Here is a 23949-nt window from a genome sequence, read left to right on the forward strand (position 1 = left end):
GATGTATCACCGGACCGTCAAGGGTGTAAAATCTGCTTTCGTTCGTCTTACGCGCAGATTGTGTGTGGAATTAGATGCGAACGTGGGAAGACCGTAATAGCCTCACAAAAGGCAAGCATTCCATATTTCTTTCTTCCTTAATTACATAATTAAAGTAAGTAATACCTTACAGCATGGATGGACAATGATTTGACTAAGGATGAATGGAATATATATTGATGGATTTCTTAAATTGACGATTGATTATTATTAGTATGGCTGATTCTGCTGCGGCCGGTAATCGTGGTATGTCGAATGTTTCAATTTACGATTTGTTCAATGAATCAATGCACATGTAGACTTTTATGGATTGCTAATTCAACCATCTTTTCATTTTTGTCATCGGATGTTCATCGAAATAGGACGTGGAGGTTTTGGACGTGGACGTGGACGTGGTGGACGTGGACGTGGTCGTCGTGGAGAAGAAAAGAACGAATGGGTTCCTGTCACCAAGCTCGGTCGTCTCGTCAAGGCTAACAAGATTAAGTCCATTGAAGAAATTTACCTCTTCTCTTTGCCTATCAAGGAATACCAAATTGTTGACTTCTTCCTTCCCAAGCTCACTGATCAAGTCATGAAGATCATGCCTGTTCAAAAGCAAACCACTGCTGGTCAACGTACCCGTTTCAAGGCTTTCGTCGTCATTGGTGACGAAAATGGTCACGTTGGTCTCGGTGTCAAGTGTGCCAAGGAAGTCGCTACTGCCATTCGTGGTGGTATCATCTTGGCCAAGCTCTCCATCATCCCTGTCCGTCGTGGTTATTGGGGTAACAACCTTGGTGAACCTCACACTGTCCCTTGTAAGGTCAGCGGTCGTTGTGGTTCCGTTATGGCTCGTTTGGTCCCTGCTCCTCGTGGTACCGGTATTGTCGCCTCTCCCACTGCCAAGCGTGTCCTTCAATTGGCCGGTATTACCGATTGTTATACCACCTCTCGCGGTTCTACCCGTACCCTTGGTAACTTCATCAAGGCTACCTTCGCTGCCATTGGTAACACTTACGGTTTCTTGACTCCTGATCTTTGGGAAGAAACTGAATACCTTAAGGCCCCCTATCAAGAATTCTCTGATTTCCTTGCTCAAAAGCAAAGAAAGTAAATTTTTGATACAGTCTATACATCAACTTCCAACTTATTATTTTGAAATAAATCAAATGTTATTTTGAAGTTAGAGATATACTTTTTTTTTTACTTATTAGTGGAAATATCTACGAAATTCGTGTATTTGAATGATTGATGTCTAATGAGCTGTGTTGTCCTTATAATTGAAGTGAAAGGAATTGTTTATTGGTAACGAAGATCAAGCACTTATTTTCCATTACAGCAATCAATGACAGTTTGAGAAGTGGTCCCCAATACCAGTGCAGTAGTCTACAAGGATGTCTTACAGAGTGGCTTAAGTATAACAATATGGGACTGTATTGAGTATTGCACCATCGGTTCTTCTCCAAGTATGGTACGGATAGTAGCGACTCGGAAAGTGAGCCTTTTCATCTGTTTTTGTAACTTTATTTTTCCTTTCATGGTTTAACCATGTTGACTACATTCCTTGGCCAAGGAATCTCAACACCTCAGACAGAGTTAATTATGCTAAATAGCCATATAGCATATACCTTGCATTGACGAAGCTTAATGTGACATATCGCATATATGGATTGCATCTTGGAAACCTTTCTGTTGCGACGTATATTCAGTAGGCAGCAATATAATGAGCTACTTTCACCAAAGGCAGTTTTAGTCGTATAAATAAGGAGCACGGACGAAGGAGCTGATATTGATTGATACATTTGGTAATACGTTTAAACAGAAATATTTTATTACAATATTTTAAAACCCAATGAGCACCAAAAATTGCCTGGGACAGATCCTAAAGTTTCTATAGTATAAACTATATATTGTTAAAAACCCCTTTGGGAACAAGGGTAAAAGAAGAATTTGATCAGTTGTTGTGTGAGGGCTGGGGGTCAACCGTTGTAGTAGGGCGAAACCTAGTGAGGGGTCTGGTGAAGGTGGATCAAATCCATGAAACAAATGATTAAGTTCATAGAGAATGTGACAAATGCCCGGCCAACGGACGGCCCATGATTGGCGAGTGGCGGCTGATCGAGGGGGACGAGTGGGAAGTTGAATCAAAAGATTAGACAATGGATTTAAAATTGATATTGGCATCATCAGGCGTTGATGCATCTGTAAGTACTGTATGGCATATTGTTTTGTCATGATGGTGGTGGGATGATGGAAGCAGAAGTTGGAATGACCACCAGGTAGCCATCCAAGACGCCATCGGATACAGCGACTACGCTCTTCGCTAGCATTTTGTTTTATTTTCGTACGAGACAATTTCGAATTTTTTAGTAGACAATTTGACTTTTATTAGGAGACGTTTCTCGGTAAAACAGGATACGAATTGAAATACCTGTTAAGATCTTTACACTTTAATAAGAGACATTGCTTTGAAGGTTATTAGATACTTTTTAATTGATAGTGGAACTACGTCTAAAGCACTACGAGAAGTATTGAAACTTTCAGCGCGACACAGATCTTATTAGTAATAGACACAGGGTTGTGGTTTACGAAGCGTTATTTATGGATCAGATAAATCGATCTTCGCGTTCTTCCGTCACATACGTGGCTAACGGTTGTTATTGTCAATTGTAATAAAAAATAGATGTTGACAAACTTAAAGCATTTATACAGAAAGTTGTCTTTCCTTTGACTTTCATCATCATCATCATCTTCTTCTATACTTTCTTTTCTCCTTTTGTAAGCTATTACTAACCATGTACAAAGCCAAAATCTTGCAAAAAATCAAATCGGTGGCAGAAGCCCATAAGAATAAAGCCAATGACGAGTCCTTCGGTAAGTAACACATGATTGCGCAAGGATTGCAAAACACGCGGACATTTCAACAAGTCATGCCATAAATGAAGTCTTACAAAGCAGTTTTCTCAAGTGATGGTAAGTATCATGTTCTCACTACAAGACAAGTTTATGTTTGCTTAACGCAAATTTAGTTGGAAGTAGCGGCAAGAAACGTAAGCAATCAGCTAAAACCAAGGAAGAAAAGAAGCAAACAACTGGAGATATCAAGTGCATCAGTTGTGGTCTAAAGGGTCATTCTACTTCTCGTTCCCTCGAATGGAAAAGTTGCCAAGGGTTATACAGCTCAACTCGAACAATTCCGTAAGGTCTTCGACTTCAAAAAGTTAGGCTTCAGAAGGTAAAGTAGATAACACTCTGCTAAGAAGATTCTGTTCTCAAGTTTATTCTTTCACTTTTATCGTAGTATTGTTGAGCTTAGGACAAACACAAGTGTGCTCTTCCGGAACCTTCGATCTGATGGCTGTATTGTAGACTTTTATTAGTCTTAATAAGAAACCAAAAGAAGACGCCATCATTGATCATCATAACTTGACGTTGGAAGACTTCTCATATGAAGAGATCACAGCAAACTACAGATCCGCATTTGTTGATCCTGGTCGAAAGGCCGTATTTACAGCAGCGATCGGGTTAGAAACAGAAAGACATGAGATACGACGCTGCTCAACAAAAGAATATTACCACATGACGGGTAGTACTCGTATCAATACAGAATTAGAAAGGAAAAAAGCCAATTGTACGATAAAAGATATAGAAAGCAATATACCGAGTTGCAAAACAGGCTCGCCTGAACATTATAAAATATATACTACTTATATACTGCAACTTTTAGGCACTCTGTTCTCATTTTACGGGTCTGATATGGGTGAAACAAGATTCCGTCTGTATCAAGGGCAGCAAGCGTGCTGCAGATACAATGTCGAACATGCTTGTTGATGGAGGTGTCAAATACGACAAAGAATTACGGAAAAAGAGAAGGGAAGAACAGATGAAATGGCCAAAGAAGGGCAAACCTAAACTTAGTAAAACAAGAAAGAAAAAAAGAAACCGAAAGAGAAAGAGAAGCAGGAAGAAGAAGAGAAAGAGGAAGATAACCACGTTCAGTAAGTCTTGTAGCGATCAACTGTCAACTGAATTTGTGTATACTCACTCTAGTATCTTTCTTCTAGAAGACGATGGACCCTTGAGAAATTCAGGTTGAGTGATAGCAAAAAAGTTCCTCTGGTTGTATTTGGTGAGGGCATGTTAACAAATCCGCCGTTCATTTAAAGGGCCTTAGAACTGGTGTCGTTGGTGTTCTTGGCGTGCCTTGAAGCGAAAAGAGGCTACTGGTGATTTACTAGTGATAACAATTGATGGATACCTAACTTCTCGAATATGCAACAATTGCCGTTCCAACACTGTTGAGGCATTGAAGACTGTTCCAGGCCAAAGTATGCTTGCTTGCAAAACCTGTTCGATACTTTGGAACCGGGATGTCAACGCTGCAAAAAACATGTTGGCAATTAGCGTGTCGATATGGAAGTCAAAGGGAAAACCTACCGAGTTTTGTAGAAAACCAAGGAAGTCACCCGCATCAACCGCTTAACAGCATCCTCTCATCGCCAGAACGAAACTGGCTCGATTTATACAGGTAGGCCTATCTGGGAAATTGTAGTGGCGGCTCGTAAATTTGCTACGGATTTCTAAAACATCAATCTTACTTCGTCTGTAGTGATATTTTTGACCCGTTTCCACCACGAATAAAAACACTGTAGACCGCGTCCTCCTCTACCTTTTTGATAGGCTGAAAAATGAAGTTCCAAAAATTTTTTGTGTTTTCGCTGTGACCATCCTAAACATAGCTATAAAAAGGGTCTTATCATCTCGACTTTTTAACTTTTTTTTTCTTCTTTTTTTCTTTACAACGCAATTATAACAATTTGTATAAAAAGCATTCGTGTGAGATGGCTACTCCGGTAGCTATCGAAGATACAACGAAATCGTCAAACAATTGAAGAAAAGCTTTAAAATTGAGCACATATAAATGGGTGCACAGAATGGTTAGGATTGGTCTTCGTACCAACCCATGGCATTATGTGCAATTTTGTGTGTTTCATTATTTTTATAACCATTTTATCAAGAAAATTAAAAGGAAATGAAAAATAAAAAGCTTAATATAACCAAAGACTCTTAGTGCAGCTATTAAAAGCAGTTGGTTGTATTTATCGTGCGTTCATGTGGTATAATAAAACTATAGTAACTACTTTCTGAAATATGTCATATAAGTGTTTGGGGACGGGTGGATTATATCTGAAGTATGTGTGTTCAATCTTCTTCCATGGCCTCGATATCAGGGGAGTTGCTCTCTGTTGTAGACGGAGCAGCAAGCGAGTCAAAGAATATAGTTGCGTTACTCGCGCTCTGTTTTGCAGCCAATAATTCATCAAGGCTGTCATCGTCTTTAGGTTTTATGGTTACTGGAGTCAGCTGAACTATATTTTCGGTTTGACAAGCGTATTTGACAGTGTATCTTTGTTGCTTTGGCCCTTCCTCGGCTGTTGATCGCATAGACGACAAAAGTGGTACTAAACCTGAAGTATCAGCTTTTCTTTCCTCGATCTCGAAGAATAAGTGGGTGCCTACTGTTTCGTCAATTTCGCCTTCGAAAACAGCATCGCCTAGTTGCAAATAAGGTTGACCTTCTTCTAAGCCCTAATACAGCAAAATGCAAAAATTGCGGTTAAGTTAGTTTCAATTAAATTGGCAAAGTGATCGTCTCTTTACGCCGCATTACAATAATTCTACATCCACCATCTTTATGAGATACTTTTTCGACGAACTCTTTTGTAACTGTACCGCCAATGTCAAATACCACATAAGTAGTCTAAAAAATATTAGCTTCGTTTTTAGAATGGGGTTTGTTTGAGATCGTTTTGAGGAAACGGATCACAATGTCAAAAGAAGATATGATTTAGATTGAATGGAGTACCTCTTCTTCATATTCGCTGTCGCTCATTTCAGATTATGAGAAATGGCGATCTACTATGCGAAATATTTAATTATGCACGTTGGTAAGGACAAATTAACAGAAAATTCAGGATTCCCACTGCAACTTTTTTTTTGGGACGCTGTGGTGTCCTTGGTTTTTAGGAGAATGGAAACAGCAGCACACAAGCTTTTTTTTGTAGTGTGAAACCTCATCACCCCAAAAAAGTCTTGTACAGTCAAGCTTATAGAAATTGGCGTTTTCTTCAAAAATAATTGGAAAATAAATGCCCACTTCCGGAAAAAAAAATTATAAATTATTTTTGACCAATTTCTAGTCAAATAAGTCGCAAAGGTTCTTCATTAAAGTGTTCAGGAAAATGCTTTATGAAATGCTAAATAAAACTGCAAATGTTCAGCTGGAACATCTTCACTTCCTTCAACGCCCCTTGAGCTAGGAGTTTCCACATCAGTCAACTCGCTTCTTCTGACTCTATTTTTCAAAGCTTTCCGAGACTGTCCAATAAGGTCAGGCGAATAGAATGAGAGATATACAGGTATGTATTCTCGTTCAATAAGTACAGGATTAACAATATTATAAAATGACAGTAGACAAGTAATAAATATACTTTGTAACGGTTATCAAATGTTCTTATTATAAATTCAAATGTATGGATTTATATATAATACATCTTATGGTTGGTAAGTTGTATGTCTTCCTTTAGTGAATGTCATTATATATGTGTTTGCCATGAGACAGAAAAGATGACATTAATTAATTTAAGATAGACAGTATTTTTTTTTAAAAAGAAAATATACAATAATATATACTCATTTATGATTGTTTATTAGTGACCAAATCTCAAAACACATCGGCGTGTGCTGTCTTGAGCTGTATCAATCATGGCATCCAAACTCATTAGAATTCTTCTGTATCTTTCTTCAATTATATCGGGTTGCTTGGATTTTCTACAGAGGCTCCAGAAAACGTCACTGACCCCAAGGAGCTTTTTGATATTGATCATAGTGACGAGAGAAGGTAAATCATCCAGGGATTGAGAAAAGCGAAAGTGAGCAATTTCAACAAAGGTATATATGCCCTTGTCAGTTAATTGTTGAAGGTAAAAAATGATATTGAAACCATGTATTTGAAAGGTAAGAGCACCATCAAGTTTATTTATATCAATGGCATTTTTAGTGAATATTGCCAAACGGAGCGTGTCCAGACATAATGACTTGCTACAAGAACCTTGTAGGGTTTTGGCCTCACCATAACCAACACTATTTCCAAATGACATCTGTCGTTTTTCACTAATTACTGCATCAGGTCGATTTTTTCCTTTTTCCATAGGGATAGCAGGTACAGAGCTTGGCTGTTTTCCATCAATCCTGTCATAGCTGACTCCCCTCTTTGCCGCCATTGCAGAGGCTCCCCTGAGGATGGTTTTCATTTTTTCGTTGGTTGTCTACCTAAATGGCAATTTTGGATCACGGCACTAGAGGAAAATAGAATTATCTCTTTTCCTGCCACACCTACTGGCATTTGGCATATATTGTTAACACTTTGTTCCCCGTTAGATAATTCTCCTCTGCCTGACCACACAATCGTTCAGGTTAGTTTGATACTTTTAAGTATCTGGAAATATCATTGGCGCTGCCATTTTGGTCGCTTCTCTTGGTCCCTAGCAGGAGTTCGTACCGTCTACCAAGACGAGGTTCGATTCAGAACACTCAATACGAGCTCGTAGTATATTTATGGTTTCTTTGTCGTAGTTTTTATGTATGCCTTTCCTTCACTTCTTTTATTGCCACTTATCAAAATATAATTTATTGTCCGTTGTTAGTCACTTTTAATAAAGTACGTGAATTAAATTCAAAAAAAAAAGAAAAAAAAAAAATAGGGATAGCATTAGTCCAGCGAAGATGAATGAGCCGGTCAGGATCGCTTATGAGGCAAGACAATAGGGGATCGAAGTACGTACTCCACAACTCGCTTTCACTAATTTGTGTGTAGTCATTCAAAGGTCTTCTTGGGAGTTTCTGAATCCTTAAATCGAAGCCCCACAAAAAAAGTCAGTAAAATCGTAATTTTGCAAACTTACAGGTTGGTAATACCATATAGAAGCCGTTTTTGGCCATAATTCATCTGAGAAGCCAGAACTGTAAACTCAATAATTGCTTGTTCTCTTGTTTTTTCTGCTAAGCTGAAATCCGTAAGAGTATTGGTGATTGTCATAAAATGGTTCGAGGGAAAGTCAAGGTTATGGTTCATTATCTTTTGTTCAAAGAAAGCCGTTAGTTGCTGCAGTGTTTCCAAAGAAAAAACTTTTTCTGCAATCTCGCTATGTTGGTCTTTGCAAAGAAAAAGAATGTGGGTCAAAGACGCGAGTTCATACACGTAGGATTCCACTGGTAGGGTCTTGTGTTTCACGAGGATTTCGCTAGAGCAGCTTGGTATTTCCGGAATAAATGGCTAATATTAATATCCTCGAACATCCATGGATTATCGTTTGTATCTTCTTTGTTTACAAAGTTATTCATGATACTGACTAAATAGTCCTTCACTTCAATCAACATGGTATTAATGAGACTTGTTGTTTCATTGAGAGCAGAAGAATCATCAGAGATATCAAAAGCAGAGGAATAATCAGGGACCTCAGGAACAGAAGAATTGTTAGAAACATTAAGAGCAGAGGAATCGCCTCTAGACGCCCCGTTGCTTGGAGCAGTGGTTTGTAGAGATTGGAGTCGTTGTTCAGTCACAATGTCGATAACCTCGCTGCAATCCAATTCTGTTTTAAGTAGTGTATTCGTTTGTGATCGTGTAGACCAGAATCGTATATAGTCTGCACTCAATGTCCAGCTCTTATAATCATCGCGAATCTTCATATCGGCTATGCTTTTCGACGAGAAATAATCTGACGTGTTTGGTGAGATAATAACTACAATACTCGAGTACGTACAACCATGTAAAGAATGCATTCTACCACGGTCTATCTATATTGCATCTAATATAGGTTATGTACAACATAGAACAAGATAGAGGATTGGAAGTATACATAGTAAACACAAGAAGCATCTGAACCTGAAATTAGTGACTAGCATATGCGTCCTCAAATAATATAATTCCCAAAGTAGTTTTTTTAATCCTCCTCGGCCAAAACAACCACGTCCTCCTCCTCGATTGTTGTTCCAACTTGAGGAATTTGAATACCCTCCTCGACCTCGTCCATTGAAAGGGTTGGTGGTAGCTGCTCGAAGTATTCGTTGTTGATAGAAATTCGTCATCAAAAGCTTCTCGTTTGCTAACCGAGTCTTTTGTTTCCAAGTGTTTGAGACTGGGGGGTAATTTAAGTGCTCTAATGGCGTAGCCTTTAGCGTCTTCATCATGCTGTTTACCTTGAAACCAGGCATGAGTCGCGAGTCTTCTGGCACTTTCGATGGCCTCGTCCAAGAGTTGGAGTGCTTCTATTGTTGGGAATTCTCGCTTTAGGAACTGAGAGTTGTTCGAAAATTTCAGTTGCTGCTCTTCCGTGTAATCTACTGATTTCTGCTCCTTTGTAGTGAGCGTTAACGACTTGAGTCGTGTCCACAGTGTAATGTTTGAGCTTTGGGATGAAGGATTTATTAATCTCTTTCTGCGATAGTCCACTCGTCGTGGTGGTATTTGGTAAGGTCACGCTTGTAGCGTTTGAAATTATCTTGATGTTGTTGTTTCGTATTTTTGTCCAAAGAGGAAGTGGTTCCCAATGGTAATTCTCGCTCCTCTCTTGCTTGTTGGGTTTCGGTTGTCGGCCGTTTTAACTCGTCGAAGTAATTCGATGACTTCAGCTTCGGTAAATGTTCTTGGTTCATTATTGATAATCGGATCAGTCATAGTTTGTCCACGATGCGCGGCTTAGAAAAATATAGGGAAGAAAGGGAAAACATTTTATTGTTATCAAAAAAGAAAAATAAAGCGTGGCTCAGAGAGCATGTATCACATTGGAATCCAAAGTGAAGTCAACTGGGATTCGTTTAGGTACGACAATCAATCCTGGTTTAACTAGAAACGTCTCCAAATAAAACTCAGATTATCCACTAAAAATTCAAAAGTGTCTCGTACGGAAGTAAAAACACTGCATTTAACAATTCATGAGCCGCACTTCATTTTCGATTATTCTTCTTTACTTTGCCTCAAGATTCTTTATTCTACATACCCTGAGTCATACACGTCATTCTATTATCTTCTATATCTATTATATTGTAGAATCGCTTCGATTCGCCATACAGAAAAGCACCTCACTGCCATTGATTTAACAAACCTTCACTACGAAATCTTGGCGTCTCCTTATTTTACTTTTCATGCATTAACAAACGCTATAGATTATTATTATTGCATCAAACGACATAAGCAAAGAATCAATCAACGACACTGGCAGACTTAATCATGGAATTGTCAACCTTGATATTTTATGGGTTTAGGATCCTGTTCCTAGGCATTCCAACAATATTAGCGAAAATCAGCAAATTGCTAGCACCTTGTACTCACTATTTATCCAAAACAGCTATCATCGGCCCTCTCTTTTCTTTTATCATACGATCATTCTTCTTCATGGGATTCATTATTCTGTTAATGAGTGATCAGCTTGTTCGTACATTCTTCCGAATCATTATTGGCAGGCATCCTTCCAAGCGAAACTATTGTAAGTATATTATATTCGATCTTATGAACGACCCCTATTTTCACATCATCTGCAGATCTTCTTTAATGCTAATTTTTTACTATGAAAGCTATCACAAGCGCCATGGATCCTCGAATAGAAATGTTTGATTACAGCATTCCGAAAACGAAGCATTTAGAAAATAAAGAATTATTCAATAAGAGGAAACAACAGCAACATAATATCTTTGGTGGTGACCCTGAATCACGTGCATTAACTGAGTTATTGAAAAGACCCAAGTACTCTGTTTCCCTGGCCTATACCCTTTCCGTAGCCAGTAAACTTGTTTATGAAGACGTTGAAATCATTAAATATGAATTGGCGAAAGCAGGATTCGATGTGGAAAATACATTCCGACCCATTGCTTACAAAGTAGGTTTATAATTACCGACAGTAATACCTATACGTACCTTAAAATGAGAGATGGCAATAACGAAACTCCTTCACTTCTTTCCCGAAAATAGAATATTTGTGCTTTTATAGCAGAAAAAGATGATGACATCCTTCTTGTCTTTCGAGGCACCAACCCACTGAACATTCAAAATTATCTGACTAATATCTCTATGACAAAAACGGCTATCAAATCTGCATGGTGGGGTCCTATGGGCCGAGTTCACCAAGGATATTGGCGAGCAATGGGAGAACCTACAACAAAGCACCATATTGATAAAACTACTAAAGAAGGTATAAATATCATCAATACAGAAGCCGAAACAGCCTCTTCATTAGGGCCTGTGCTTCGCATTGAGCTCACCAATACATCACTATATCAGACTATTGTTTCAGCTCTCCAAGGAAGCATTAAACTGTTTGAGTTTGTGACAAAAAGTTTATTTCATCATGTCAAAGAACCTATCGATAGTAGTTGGGTAGGTCCACGTATTGATATTCGAACGACTAGTATGTACGCACTAGCGGAGGAGCATATTTTACAGTTGATTCGGAAGGATAATAAGCCGTCAATGCAAGATTCTAAAATGAAAAAGTTGGAAAAGCAGGACGGTGCAGATGACAATGGCGGAAATAGTAGCACAGACGAGAGCGACGACGATATGTTAAATGCACCAGGCTTTCAATCGAAAAGGGGTCCTGACGGAAAAAATCAACCCAAGAAAAAGCGGTTATTTATTGCTGGCCATTCTCTTGGCGGTGCTTTGGGAACAAGTAAGTTGACGGAATTTGCTTTATTAAAGTAGATATAACTTTCAACAGAGCTGTTGACTAACGTGCTATCCTCTTACTTTAAGTTTTTTTGGCTAAAATGCTTCAATCAAAAAGCTCTTTGCTAGATCATTTTGCCGGTTTGTATACTTTTGGTCAACCCAAGATAGGGGATGCTCAATTCTCCAAGGTATTCAGTCCCCGTATGGCCAGCAAAATCTTCCATCACGTTTACAATAACGACATCATTCCTCGCCTAACAGTTCCAGTCCTATCCAAATATCATTACAGTACACCTCCAGGCTCACTTGTTTTTATTGATACTGCATTTAACATTGCAATTTATCCGCCTAATCCTTACACAAACGAACCTGTCCCCGTTCGACCTATTTCCTTCTTACATCTCTCTGGTCTGCTCAATCGTCATGTCATCCGGCGGTTACGGAAAGAAAATCAGATTCGGATTTGGTTCCGTATTCTCTTTCCTTTTTTTTTGAATGATCATTTCATCAATGACTACAGTACAGCTTTAAGACAAGGTAAAGTCCACTGGGTCATTATGGGCGCAGGAGATCTTGAAGGCGGTAAAGAACAAGCAGATTATAGTTATTATGGTGAAGAGGAGGAAAACGATGCTTTGAGAGAAAAAGATAGGGAATTATTGATGGCCCAACAGCAAAAGGGAAGAAGAATGAGTATTGTAGATGTTCAAGATTAAGACGGACATAAACTGAAGCCGACAAGTTATTATCGTCCGTTTCGTGATTATCTTACATTATTATTCATAGAACCGAACATTGCATACATCTACTACGTTTGACCTCACAACAACAACAACCATCACTCCTACTACTACTATTACTACTATTAATATCATCTACACAGCCGATCATTAATTTTACCCTGACTTCTGTATCAACATTACCTACCTAATTTTCGTCATTGTACTAATAATTCATACCACACAAGGGCAACATTCATTTTTCTACTTTTACCCAACGATTATAGAATAATCCAATAGATAAAGAATACCACATACTTTAAAATGTCTGTTTAATGCGGCTTAGTGCATTTCATCTTATGCTGTCTAACTGTATTGTTAAAGGGTAAGACTTACCCGCACTGCAATAACTGGATTATGTAAGTTTAGGAGATTAAATATAACTTTACGTGAACTAAGATGGGAAGTAAAATCCAAGAAAGCACTGAGGAATATTGAAACCGAACAAAGATGCAACAAACAACGCTATACAAAGAGCGACTGGATAAAGAAAGAGTTCAGTATGTACCAAAAACGGAAGAGCTATTGACCGTACCAGAAGATTAAATTAGCACAAATTTCCCCTTAATGTTAAAAAATCGTTTCCTCTATCAACATACCATGGAAGCCTAAAAATGTGCTTATCAAATACCAGATCAAAGACGCGCAATACATAAAGTTGCCAATGCACATAGATACCCAATTATCCTTTAGTATCAATGGCAAGAAAAACACTTGAACGATGTACAGTATAATGTAAACCGGCACAAATGAGTTGCAGTGTATATCAAAGGCATATGTCCATTCAACTTTTTGTGCTATTGCATACGCATTAATTGTTTCTGCGAGGAAGTTACTTGTGATGTACCTATCAAAGTGGTTTTAGAGCTGCTTGAAACGAATATAGAATAGTGTGTATAGCTATCTTACCAGGTTAATGTGGATATAATGCATCCAACCAATAGGAAATCAATGAATACCATCGATAAAATGAGTCTTACAGTGCCGTATGTATTAAGGCCGTACGTATATCCCCACAGCAAACCTGCCACTATACACCTAATTTCGATTAGTTAAAAGGCATTGTTCAGAATCTTGAGACATTAATCAATAGATGTTACGTGATAGAAAAATCATCGTTAATATTATAAAAGCTGGATCGTCTCTGGACCATCGGTTTTTTGTTTCTGTTTTGAAAATGATTTTTAGATCAATTTATCATTTTCCTGTATAATTTCAATTGTTCGTTACGTTTGTGGAGATAGATATTTCGATATCTGAAGTACATATTGAGAGTGGATATATGTTAAACTGATTAGCTCTGTTCAAGCTGGCATTTTGTGTGACAAACCAATACTTTACACTCGTTTTGGTGATATCAACAAATAACACATTTGCCATAATGCAAACTAATGCAGCAATTGACTGTAAGTAAATCAGTCCTACTGAGAGCATTCATAGTAAAATATTGTACCTCAAAGTCCATATGTGGGAATCGAAATAGACGACGCAAAATTCTTGTAGATTTTTTGCCATGTCGAATTGGTTCCTGGGGAGAAGCATAATATCGAAATGATGGATTGGAAGAATTGAATCGATTATTAGCTGTGCTTGTTGTTGGTAAAATGGAAGTCATCTTGGTTCATATATTCTATTGAAGGCTGTCTACGTTCTGTTATGAGTGATGGAATTATGTTAGTCCTTTCCGTAGTCCTTTCCGTAGTTTGGCGTTTGTATGCCTTATGAAGTGTACAGCCAGCTTATTCGCCCGATTTTTGTCACTTTTTTTGGATCAAACTGACTGTCTTTCTGCAGTTTTAAATTTGCGCTGAATTATCTTAAAGAAAAAACACATGCCATGCAGCTGAAGTCCCAACAATTAACTTTTGCATTCTACGTCTAAAGAGTTTATTGATGGAAAAGTTAAGTGGGTTTAGGAAAATAGGATAGTAATATTGAGGAGGTTATTTGACAAAATTGTATTTGACACTTTGACAGTAGTCGAAGGTTTCAAGCAAACGTTTCGTGGCAAATTCGAACTCTACTGCTGCTGCAGTTTTTTCTGCTGGTCTAATTGAAGCATACAAGCTTCGATTCCAAATTGCTGATGATGGAAAAAGAAAGGAATAATAGGCAATGCTGCGTCTATTCTTTGCTGCTGATTGCCATCATAGGAACAGTTGTAACGATTCCTATTAAGTTTGGTAGGTCTAGCCTTCTCTTGAGCCCAATAAGGATTAGCAGAAACAGTTGTACTTGTGCTAGAAGAGCTTGTATGGTTGGTAGCTTTCTTTTGCGAGGAAGTAATGTGGTATGAAATAGAGGGCTCTGTTTTAATTATGTTGTTAGACCAATTATATGGATAAGTGTCATTTAGTACATAGCTAGTAGTAGAAGCACCCCTTTCATAAGGTGCGGAATAGTGATTTATAGGTGCTGGAGGATAACAGTAATAGTAATCTTGAGCGTTATAATCGCTCCCATAATTGCTTGGTGACTGGCGTTGTTGTTCTTGCTGACATAACAAACTTGAGATAGGGGGAAGCCATGTATCAGTCGCGGGACGTACCACAGTAACATTTGTTTGGAGACTACTGGTGGAATCAGTAGATATAGTAGACGAAGACGACGCATACAAACTTTCGAAAGGCGAAGTACTATCATAAGGTGCATACCGCTCAGGTTTTTCGTAGGCAGAGGATTGCCTGCCATACACCGTTACAGCTGCAATAGAGGCATAGTCAGTGGGATAAGCGCTCGTTGTACTCTTTCTTTTTCTACCAATTGCTTTCTTTTTTAATGATTTGGATGCATTCATAACAATAGTCTTAAACTAACAAAAAATAGTCAGGAAAAAAAGAATGAAAGGATCAAAATACTTTCTCAACAGTTTTATTCCTTGATATCGTGGACCGTCTTTTCTTTGATTTCATTAGCAACATTATCGCGTCAATATAATAATGCTGTATTAGTTCTCAAACACGTCGCCTAAAATGGATCGTGTATTATCATTGGAGCACTCTTGAATCATTTTAATACATGTACAGGATCATGTAGATACACCTCTCCGCATAATCGAATTCGCAAAATATAACACTGCAACAATTACGAACATTGACAATATGCCCTGCATAAATTGTGTAACTCTTGAGTATACATTGACAGTCTACGTTTTGTATCACAAACAAGACTTCATAAAACCACTTCGACGTATCTGACGACAGACAGACAAGCAAACATTACGTATTGCTAAATGTATTTCGGAGTAGTAAAGAATAGCCCATAGAAGCCATTCACTTACAGCATTATTCTCCCAGCATTTTCTTTTCTTTTACATTTTCATAATGATTTAATAAAAGTCTCCCCCAATGTAACTAAACATTAAAAACACAAACGGGTTCTTCCCCAAAGGAAAGTCTGCGTTAATGTCAATTTATTTATCTAGTCCTTCTTCTTGGTACACAGATAGAGATACATGTGTACGGGATTATATACGCACAGCATCTACAATAAATGCCCTTGTCTCAATAAGTACAAAGAGCCTATGACTGCCAAGACGGACTTTGGAGCTCTAACGAAATTTTTAGTACACCAAATTGTGGTGCTTCATACTTATGAAGATGCCAAAATACAGTATATGCGATTAAAACGACAAATCAAATGGATATAAAGTATTTCTTTGACGATGCAAATTTGTCAATAGCCTGTTGACATTCTTTTACATGTATCCATGTCATTATGACGGCAGAGTTCCGAGAAGCCTTCTATACGAGAAAGAAAACATTGAACTACCGATTAAAAGGCCCTAATTATTCATTTAAAAGGGTTGGTACATTTTTTTGCTTGTACTTTTTAATGTAGTATTTTGGCGTTTTTATTCGTTCTGGAACGTTTCCTGTTACTGTCATTGTTGGCTGTAGTTAGATCCCCAATTGACCCCCTTTTATTTCCTTCTTCCTGTTTTGTCTGCTTTCCCCGCATTTTCTGCTAAATTTATCAAACTGTAAAATATACCAAAGTATGGGTGCGACAGATAGTAAACTTGCTTTTAAAAAAGGCGTATTTCGTTTATACGAAGAGAGGGTATGTTTTAGCTAATTTTATGATGGTAATAGAAGCTATGCCTTGTTATTTTGCGACTAAGTTTCCATTATAGAATGTACCTGTTGATGCCGATGATTATTGGACTTTGGTAAGCAGAAAAATAGTGCAAGTGCGAGTTTTGAAGCAAAAGAAGATAATAAGCACTTGTTAAACAGATGAGACAGCATATTAATTATATCGGATGTTTATAACGAGGCAGTTCTGGACTTTACCTGAATCCGTCGACGACATTTTCACCCTCATTAGTGCATCTGACATAAGAAAGGCTCGCGATGGAGCGAGGGAGAATCTTGAAACTCTAATTGATAAGGTACGGCGTCGTCATCTGAGCACTCATGTTTTAGCGACGTTAAGAATGTAGAGTTCTTGATGCTTGTTAAGACGATCGTTCGTAATTCGTTTTTTTTGCTTACTTCCCCTCTATCATATAGATTTTAGACCAGATGACACAAATACTTAACTCAACGATGACGCAATCTATTAACACGGCCAACGCAACATCTAATAACAATCAGCTTTTAAATTGCTGCCGCTTATTGACTCGTATCATACCATTTATTTTCGAAAGCCCAGAGTGCACAGAGTGGGAAGATCAATTTTTTTGGACACCAAGGATGCGCGACGAAAAGTCAGATTATATACCAGCAACAGACACAGTAGACACAAACAATAGAGAAAGCCAAAATAACTCCAAGCCGCAGCGCAATCAAATCCGTGTGTTATCTTCGAGAGGAGAGATACTAATAAAATGTAATTTTATCTTGAAGAGGAGGATAGCTTATGATTATGAGCATATAAAACTCACTTTATACATCAAATTATAGTGACATTACAAGCATTATTCTTCGCTGGTTTTACATTGCCACAGTCCATAGGCACAGCAGAATCTAATGTAAACTACGTCATTTGGGAAACGGGTGTAGGGTCTTCCACACCTATAGGCTCATCGAGAGAAAACGATGTGAATCGGACAGAAGTACTCCGTCTTCTCATTGTTCTGTTATCGAAATCTATGTATCAAACACCGCCCCAAGTACTCGTACAGCAGGATCGTTGGTTGGATTTCATGGTGACAAAAGTTGAGAAAAAAGTAGTCTTGGCCTTTTTGTGCAGCATGATGAATACAGCCTGTAAATTCAATCCTATGGGTTGGACAGCCGTACCTTATAACCACATTGTCTATACCGATCCGAGAGAGCAATTAGTAGCCGTTTGCTTGCGTGTTTTGTTAGTAGTTTTGGATTATAGGTCATCGAATACTAAGTACGAACTACTTGATAATAATGGTGACGGTAGCAGTAGCGGTGTTGCTGCTAAATCAGCTAAAGGAACCATAACAGATGAACATTGGTCTCCAGATACACAGCAAGGAATTGCAATGTGGAAGCAAAATAAGTCACAGCAGTCAATTGAGTTGTCAGAAAATGCATATCGATACTATCTGTCAAAGTTGCATCGTGCGCAGGATTTCCAATTCTTAATCGATGGCATTTACAGAATACTTAGTAATCCGATGCAGGTACAAATACAGGTACAATTTTAGTCTATTGTTGAGTTACTATCCCTGATATGAAAAACCTTAGACTTTAAATAGTTATCTACCGGGGTCATCAAAACGTGTGAGATACCATGTTGAGATGATGATGCTATGCTGGAAATTACTTGAACTTAACAATGTAAGAGAAGAAAATAGACTTATATAACATATAATTTTCGCTATATTAACCTGACGGATTTCTGCCCTTGGACCATATAGAGATTCAGGAACTATTTGATAGAAACAGAAAGGGTATTGGATCTGATGGTTGTTGCATTATATTATGCTAGTGAAAACAAACTGGATCCATGTAAGTGCTCGATGACTAATCAGTAGCCTTATCAGATTAGCTCACGATTGCTTTCTATGTATCAAAGCTCAAATAGGTCTTGTAAGAATGTGTGCATTCATATTGCAAGAACTCTCTTCCAACCAAACATTTAGCGTCAAGTTGAACGAAGCGTTCATTGGACATGCTTCACTTCCTACAAGTATTAGAATTCCGAACTTTGAGGGGACATATGCTGATTATCTTATACTTGTAAGTATCAATGGCTTCATCCAAGAATAAGAAATTCAAACATTAATAACATACTTTATCTTCTTTTTAAAAGTCTATTTTCTCGTTGATCGCCTCTTCCAGAGGCGTTTTATCGACATTATATCCATCTTTTATAAAGACGATCACCAATATATCACCTTATTTAAAAAATATATGCCAGCTTACTTGTAGTAAACTTATTTCCTTATTCAACTCCATGTCGGCGCCAGGTTTCTTGTTAGCGGATGAATCGAATCATCATTTATGCGAATATTTATTAGAAACTTTCAACAACATCATTCATTTTCAGAGTGCAAACAACGTATATTTCATCTACACAATATTACGAAACCAACAAAGATTTCAAAAATTAGCAGACTTCACATTGGAAAACGCCTTGCTAGACATAGAACGGGCACGCTTGAACAGGCTGTCTCTACAGCAACAACCTCACCACCAGGGACAACTGTCGTCAGACGACAACTTGTCTGAAAAGCAAAAAGGCAAGTTACCAGAGTGTGCTTTATCAAGGGTATCTAGTACAGCAAGTGTTACCTCGCAACAACAACTGCAGGAACAGCCATCGTCACCAACTAAACCCCAACTCAGGTTAATGCACAGACAATCTAGCGTGATGTCGGTAAATTCAATTACAAGTAACGCCCCACTTCCTGGGGCCAAGAATGGTTTTATACCAACGGAAGAATGGGTTAGTATATGGTCGAGTGATGGAATTAATGAAAAAAAGAAGCGTATGTGTCTGATGTTTCTTCAAAATTTCAATTATCAGGTTAGGAGTTGGCATGCCTCACTTCCTCTCGAAACGATAACAGCTATTATTTACCAGTTCGCACCTCGAATTGAAGAGGAAAAGCTCACAAGGGAGCAAATATTCGACATGATAAGTTATGCACCTATGTCCGAAATTTTACCAGCGGCTCATCCTGTAATAATTCGTAAATTCCAATGGATAGAACCTTTAGTTATTTGGTTCAGAAGTATGTTGTGGGGACAAACGTACGTAGCCTTTGTATCGTATTATGGACCTTGGAATAATACCCAAGTCAGATTGTTTCATATCAAGCAGCAAAATCAACAGCAACAACAGCAGGCACAAATGCCACATCAACCAACCAATATACACCCAGCTACACTTCCCACTACTAATGATGATAGCTCTAACAATACGACAGTAGCTACCATGACTTCTTCTTAGACAATTTCATTTAATTCCATAGCCATTCGCCCTCTCCCGTGATATTTTAGCGTTAATTTTGCATTATTGATATGTATAGGTTTGCATTTATATTCTTTCGAGATCAACCATGACAATTGTATAGTAATTTTTTGTTAGGTAAATGGACTTCTAGGCTGTAAATAAATGCCATAGTAACTCTTCATTTGTACAAAAGATGAACTTTTTATTTCGCGTTCTGTTGTTGTTGCTCATAAATTTTTGCTTCACATTGATCAATTGTTGCCAAATTGGATCCCATTTTGTTCATTGTTTCTTGATATTCATCTTCTTCCACCGAGTCATATACAATACCGCCACCTGCTTGTAAATAGGCGACATCATCCTTGAAAAGCATTGTACGTATCGCAATGCATGTGTCTAAATCGCCCGAATAATCAAAATGGCCCACTGCGCCTGCGTAAACTCCTCGTTTCTCTTTTTCTAATCCACGGATCAATTCAACAGCCCTGATTTTGGGCGCACCTGATACGGTGCCAGCTGGGAAAATGGATCTAAACGCATCAAACGCTGTCTTATCATCTCTTAATTTCCCGGACACATTTGATACAATATGCATGACATGGGAATAGTACTCTATTTCCATCAATTTGTCAACTTTCACTGTTTCCGGTTTGCATATGCGATTAATATCATTTCTTCCCAGATCAACCAACATGACATGCTCTGCACGTTCCTTTGGGTCGTTAATCAGATCCTCTTCTAATGCCTTATCTTCTTCAGCTGTTTTGCCGCGTTTCCTCGTACCAGCAATGGGATTAGTGAAAGCCACATTATCCACCACTTTGGTGAGCACTTCAGGAGAAGCACCAACCAATGTGAAATCCTTCAAGTTCATGTAAAATAAGTAAGGTGAAGGATTGAGAGATCGTAAATGGCGATAAACGTTGAAAGGATGTAAATTAGTAGGACGGGCTAAGCGTTGGGAAGGCACGGCTTGGAATATATCGCCCTCCTTAATATGATGTTTGAGGCGGCTGACAAATCCCATATACCCTTCTTTACCCACGTTGGATTTGGCCACATTGCCTAATTGAATAGGTTTCTGAGGAACTTGAGGGATATGTTCTTGAGTGAGAAGAGATAATGTTGTTTCGATTTCTTCAGCTGCTTTAGTGTATTCATGTTGAACAGCTTGAGGATCGGTAGCATCTGATCTATAATGTGAGACAACGTTAACAACCTGGCGCACACGATCAAAAACAACCAGGGTATCGCACATCATGAAGATAGCATCAGGAATGCCCAATGGATCCGCTAATTCGCCCTGAATTTTAGGCTCGAAATACTGAAAACAGTCGAAGCCTATATAACCCACTGCCCCGCCTATTGTTTGTTTGTTAGAAATGAATACGAGATCAGAATCGCCTACTATATTCTGCCTTATCCGGACTATTGAAAAATAATCTACCTGTAAAGCTCGGTAAACCGGGCACTTTTACATATTTTATATTTGCCAACTCTTTTTCGATAGGTATTAATGGGTCTCCTTGAATAGATTCTTTGGGTCCGACCTTGATCAATTTATAAGGATCTACTCGATAAAGTTTCAAAAATTACTGCTCGCCTGCAATTATAAACGTCAATTTTCGCAGATGATTAGCCTTCGTACCTGCACCTATAAAGGAGTAGCGACTGATATTTTCTCCTCCTTCTACTGATTCAAAAAGAAAAGAGTAATCGCAACGATCAGCAACTTTAAGGTACGCTGAAACAGGTGTCAAAAAGTCGGCTTCTAATTCTGCAAAAATCGGAATAGTATTGCCCTTTTTCGCAGCAACGATAGCTTGTACTTCTTCAAGTGTTGGCTTCAGTTTTAGCGTCATCTTATGAATGATATGTATTTGAGTGCTACTGGAGGTTGAGAATTGAAGAAGAAAGAAAGGAAGAGAAGATTGTCTTGGATAAAAAGAGGAAAGGATCTTAAACGTAAAATGTGGGGCATTGATTTGTTGCTGGTTACAAACTCAGTTTCTTATTCTGCTGCAAGTGTTGGAATTGCTGACGATGACTCATTATCTTAACCTTTTGATGTATTCAGCGAGAGATTGAGCGAACACATACTTAATAAAGCAAAGATAGTTTTTATTATCTTGCGGCTTCAGCTCAGATATACGACTCAACTCTACACAAAACATAGCTTATATCTTAGAAAACAAACCTATGCAGCGCGCCCAGCCAGGCCGAGAAATTATTAGAGATTGATATGACCTAAAGTTTCGGAGTTACGTATTAAATCTTTGAACAGCTGTTTTATTGATATTGAATGTGTTTAATTTCTACTTTCAATCAATAGCTCCACCGCTCATATATAGCAATTCATATAGTACTTGCCAGAGGGAAGAGGAAACTTCATTAGTCCAACATAATAAGAAGCCTCTCAGCTGTGTAAGCTCTTTGCGCATACCTCTACCCTTGCAACGAAAGAATCTCTATCTATGGCAATATCATTGACAGCAAAGGCTTTAGCAATATTTACAACGTCAGCGTCCCATTTAGCGGTCAATATTGACTATGTATGTGGCCTTGAACTTTTTTTTCAGTTTCGTCGGCCATCACATAATACAACAATAGGCCTAGTTTGATTACGCAGCTCTTTTGTTTATCACGTTGAATTAGAACAAGGGCTATTCTGTATCGATTGTAGAAGCCAATTAGAATACTTAAAGCCCTTCATTTTAAAGGCTACAATGATGGGGAAGAAAAATTGCTCAACATATTATGCACAGACACATAACACTTTTTCATGGTTCATTTGTTTGTTGGTAGTATAAATTGAAGAAGTGATGAATAGCCAGCAGTACTTCCTTCCTTCTTCTCAGAAATTTAAGCTGAACGATACCTCGGCTCAAAAATTTTTATTTGGAGACGAAGTAAACTGGTTTATCTATACAGCTTTAACCATCCATTGTAGTAAAATATTTTAAATATTATATCAATGTTATGTGATTGTCGTAGAAATTGTTTATTTGGCGTTTTATTTCGCAATCATTATGCAAAAATCTATATATATATATATTGGTTCATCAATATTATGAATAGACAAACAAGCTTTCCAAAATCTGTCAAACGAGTTTTGAGGGTATAATAAGCGACTATGAGATGCCAGTTTCCCCCTTTTCTTTCCCCCACATAAACTAGCTCTTTTTCCAATTCTTTAAGTGACAGATTCTTCACATTTTGCTTGGAACGATGTTTTCGAACAACTTAGTACACGCAGTCAAGGAGAAGTTCAACATAAATCAAAACAATAGAAAGTGAAGGAGAAACAGCTTTAGCAGTTTTAATTCAAATCAGAACTCTGTAGATTTTTTTGCTTGCAATAGATAGACCAATAATTGGTTATACTTACAATACCACAGAATATGATAAAAGAGCAGCGAACTATTTCTAACATAGCGGAAGAAGACGTACAAAGAAGAGAGAGCGATAAGTTAGAAATACTTTGACTATAATAGAAAAGGTGGAAGTTTGTTTGATGAAGAGGTCGTAAAAAATACAAATGTCAATAAGAAATAGGCGAGCACAGTGTATTAGCGTTGATCAATGACCGCGTGCGGTGATTTTTCAATACTTGCAAAAGTAATATTAAAAAAGTACCAAACACGGTATCGGTGCACACGGTTAAGTCTGAGTTTTAAAACGAGTTCTGCTTCTCATCATTATGGCTAAAACAACAATCGCCTTTCCATCAAAAGAAAGCTTTCGAAGACTCTGAATGGGGAATTTCTGGTTAAAACAAATTCATTATTATCGTCCGGGATTCAATAAATTTGCATAATTAAAATTGAATTTGTGATAATTAAACAACGAAACAGAATTTGCAATAAGAGAAGAAACTAAATTTTATATTTAGGTCCTTCTCAGCTTTTCAAACTATAGCAACAGGTGTTTGATTCACGTGTCTATAACAATTTTTCAAGATTGACATACTCAACATCCTGAGAATTGCACTCTGAAAAAGGTTGTTCAGTTCAGATAGTTAAATGGACAATGAAATGAAAA

At 37.9% G+C, this 23949-nt stretch overlaps 10 protein-coding genes across 10 annotated transcripts; 4 read left to right on the top strand and 6 right to left on the bottom strand.

The window, feature by feature from the left end:
• The first annotated feature begins 130 nt into the window (after positions 1-130).
• On the top strand, positions 131-1210 carry BDF20DRAFT_963343 (40S ribosomal protein S2). Its single transcript, XM_053084955.1, has 2 exons — positions 131-285; positions 402-1210. Exons 1-2 carry the CDS (start codon positions 255-257, stop codon positions 1133-1135), a joined length of 765 nt encoding a protein of 254 aa, XP_052932119.1. The 5' UTR covers positions 131-254; the 3' UTR covers positions 1136-1210.
• Positions 1211-1831: 621 nt separating this feature from the next.
• Positions 1832-2221, bottom strand: BDF20DRAFT_892082 (uncharacterized protein; the record flags this gene model as incomplete). The annotated part of the gene is made up of 1 exon (XM_053082288.1): positions 1832-2221. A coding segment is annotated over exon 1 (233 nt), but the record flags the coding sequence as incomplete, so codon positions are not given.
• A 595-nt stretch (positions 2222-2816) lies between these two features.
• BDF20DRAFT_916332 (uncharacterized protein) lies at positions 2817-3852 on the top strand (the record flags this gene model as incomplete). Its single annotated transcript, XM_053084433.1, has 4 exons — positions 2817-2895; positions 3051-3071; positions 3184-3256; positions 3402-3852. The coding sequence occupies 4 exons, from the start codon at positions 2817-2819 to the stop codon at positions 3850-3852; spliced, it is 624 nt and encodes a 207-aa protein (XP_052932121.1).
• A 1371-nt stretch (positions 3853-5223) lies between these two features.
• Positions 5224-5914, bottom strand: BDF20DRAFT_838886 (uncharacterized protein; the record flags this gene model as incomplete). Its single annotated transcript, XM_053079217.1, has 3 exons — positions 5224-5610; positions 5693-5782; positions 5888-5914. 3 exons carry the CDS (start codon positions 5912-5914, stop codon positions 5224-5226), a joined length of 504 nt encoding a protein of 167 aa, XP_052932122.1.
• Positions 5915-6731: 817 nt separating this feature from the next.
• Positions 6732-8896, bottom strand: BDF20DRAFT_996011 (uncharacterized protein; the record flags this gene model as incomplete). The annotated part of the gene is made up of 4 exons (XM_053085416.1): positions 8378-8896; positions 7986-8333; positions 7732-7882; positions 6732-7256 (listed from the first exon to the last, which is right to left on the bottom strand). Exons 1-4 carry the CDS (start codon positions 8863-8865, stop codon positions 6732-6734), a joined length of 1512 nt encoding a protein of 503 aa, XP_052932123.1. The 5' UTR covers positions 8866-8896.
• A 1416-nt stretch (positions 8897-10312) lies between these two features.
• Positions 10313-12465, top strand: BDF20DRAFT_838888 (class 3-domain-containing protein; the record flags this gene model as incomplete). The annotated part of the gene is made up of 4 exons (XM_053079218.1): positions 10313-10568; positions 10657-10958; positions 11051-11750; positions 11834-12465. The coding sequence occupies 4 exons, from the start codon at positions 10313-10315 to the stop codon at positions 12463-12465; spliced, it is 1890 nt and encodes a 629-aa protein (XP_052932124.1).
• Positions 12466-12922: 457 nt separating this feature from the next.
• Positions 12923-14143, bottom strand: BDF20DRAFT_827508 (UNC-50; the record flags this gene model as incomplete). Its single annotated transcript, XM_053078169.1, has 7 exons — positions 12923-13050; positions 13128-13375; positions 13438-13552; positions 13629-13694; positions 13759-13784; positions 13870-13916; positions 13982-14143. 7 exons carry the CDS (start codon positions 14141-14143, stop codon positions 12923-12925), a joined length of 792 nt encoding a protein of 263 aa, XP_052932125.1.
• Positions 14144-14548: 405 nt separating this feature from the next.
• BDF20DRAFT_916337 (uncharacterized protein) lies at positions 14549-15325 on the bottom strand (the record flags this gene model as incomplete). Its single annotated transcript, XM_053084434.1, has 1 exon — positions 14549-15325. The coding sequence occupies one exon, from the start codon at positions 15323-15325 to the stop codon at positions 14549-14551; it is 777 nt and encodes a 258-aa protein (XP_052932126.1).
• A 1202-nt stretch (positions 15326-16527) lies between these two features.
• BDF20DRAFT_916338 (high-temperature-induced dauer-formation protein-domain-containing protein) lies at positions 16528-19905 on the top strand (the record flags this gene model as incomplete). The annotated part of the gene is made up of 10 exons (XM_053084435.1): positions 16528-16590; positions 16664-16699; positions 16811-16921; positions 17043-17361; positions 17436-18130; positions 18195-18287; positions 18368-18458; positions 18526-18689; positions 18763-19398; positions 19480-19905. 10 exons carry the CDS (start codon positions 16528-16530, stop codon positions 19903-19905), a joined length of 2634 nt encoding a protein of 877 aa, XP_052932127.1.
• Positions 19906-19927: 22 nt separating this feature from the next.
• Positions 19928-21838, bottom strand: BDF20DRAFT_131918 (anthranilate synthase component I). The gene is made up of 3 exons (XM_053074751.1): positions 21557-21838; positions 21356-21478; positions 19928-21270 (listed from the first exon to the last, which is right to left on the bottom strand). The coding sequence occupies exons 1-3, from the start codon at positions 21768-21770 to the stop codon at positions 20111-20113; spliced, it is 1497 nt and encodes a 498-aa protein (XP_052932128.1). The 5' UTR covers positions 21771-21838; the 3' UTR covers positions 19928-20110.
• Positions 21839-23949: the final 2111 nt, after the last annotated feature.

This window comes from Mycotypha africana (assembly GCF_025528875.1).
Source record: "Mycotypha africana strain NRRL 2978 chromosome Unknown BDF20scaffold_11, whole genome shotgun sequence".
Lineage (NCBI taxonomy): Eukaryota > Fungi > Mucoromycota > Mucoromycetes > Mucorales > Mycotyphaceae > Mycotypha > Mycotypha africana.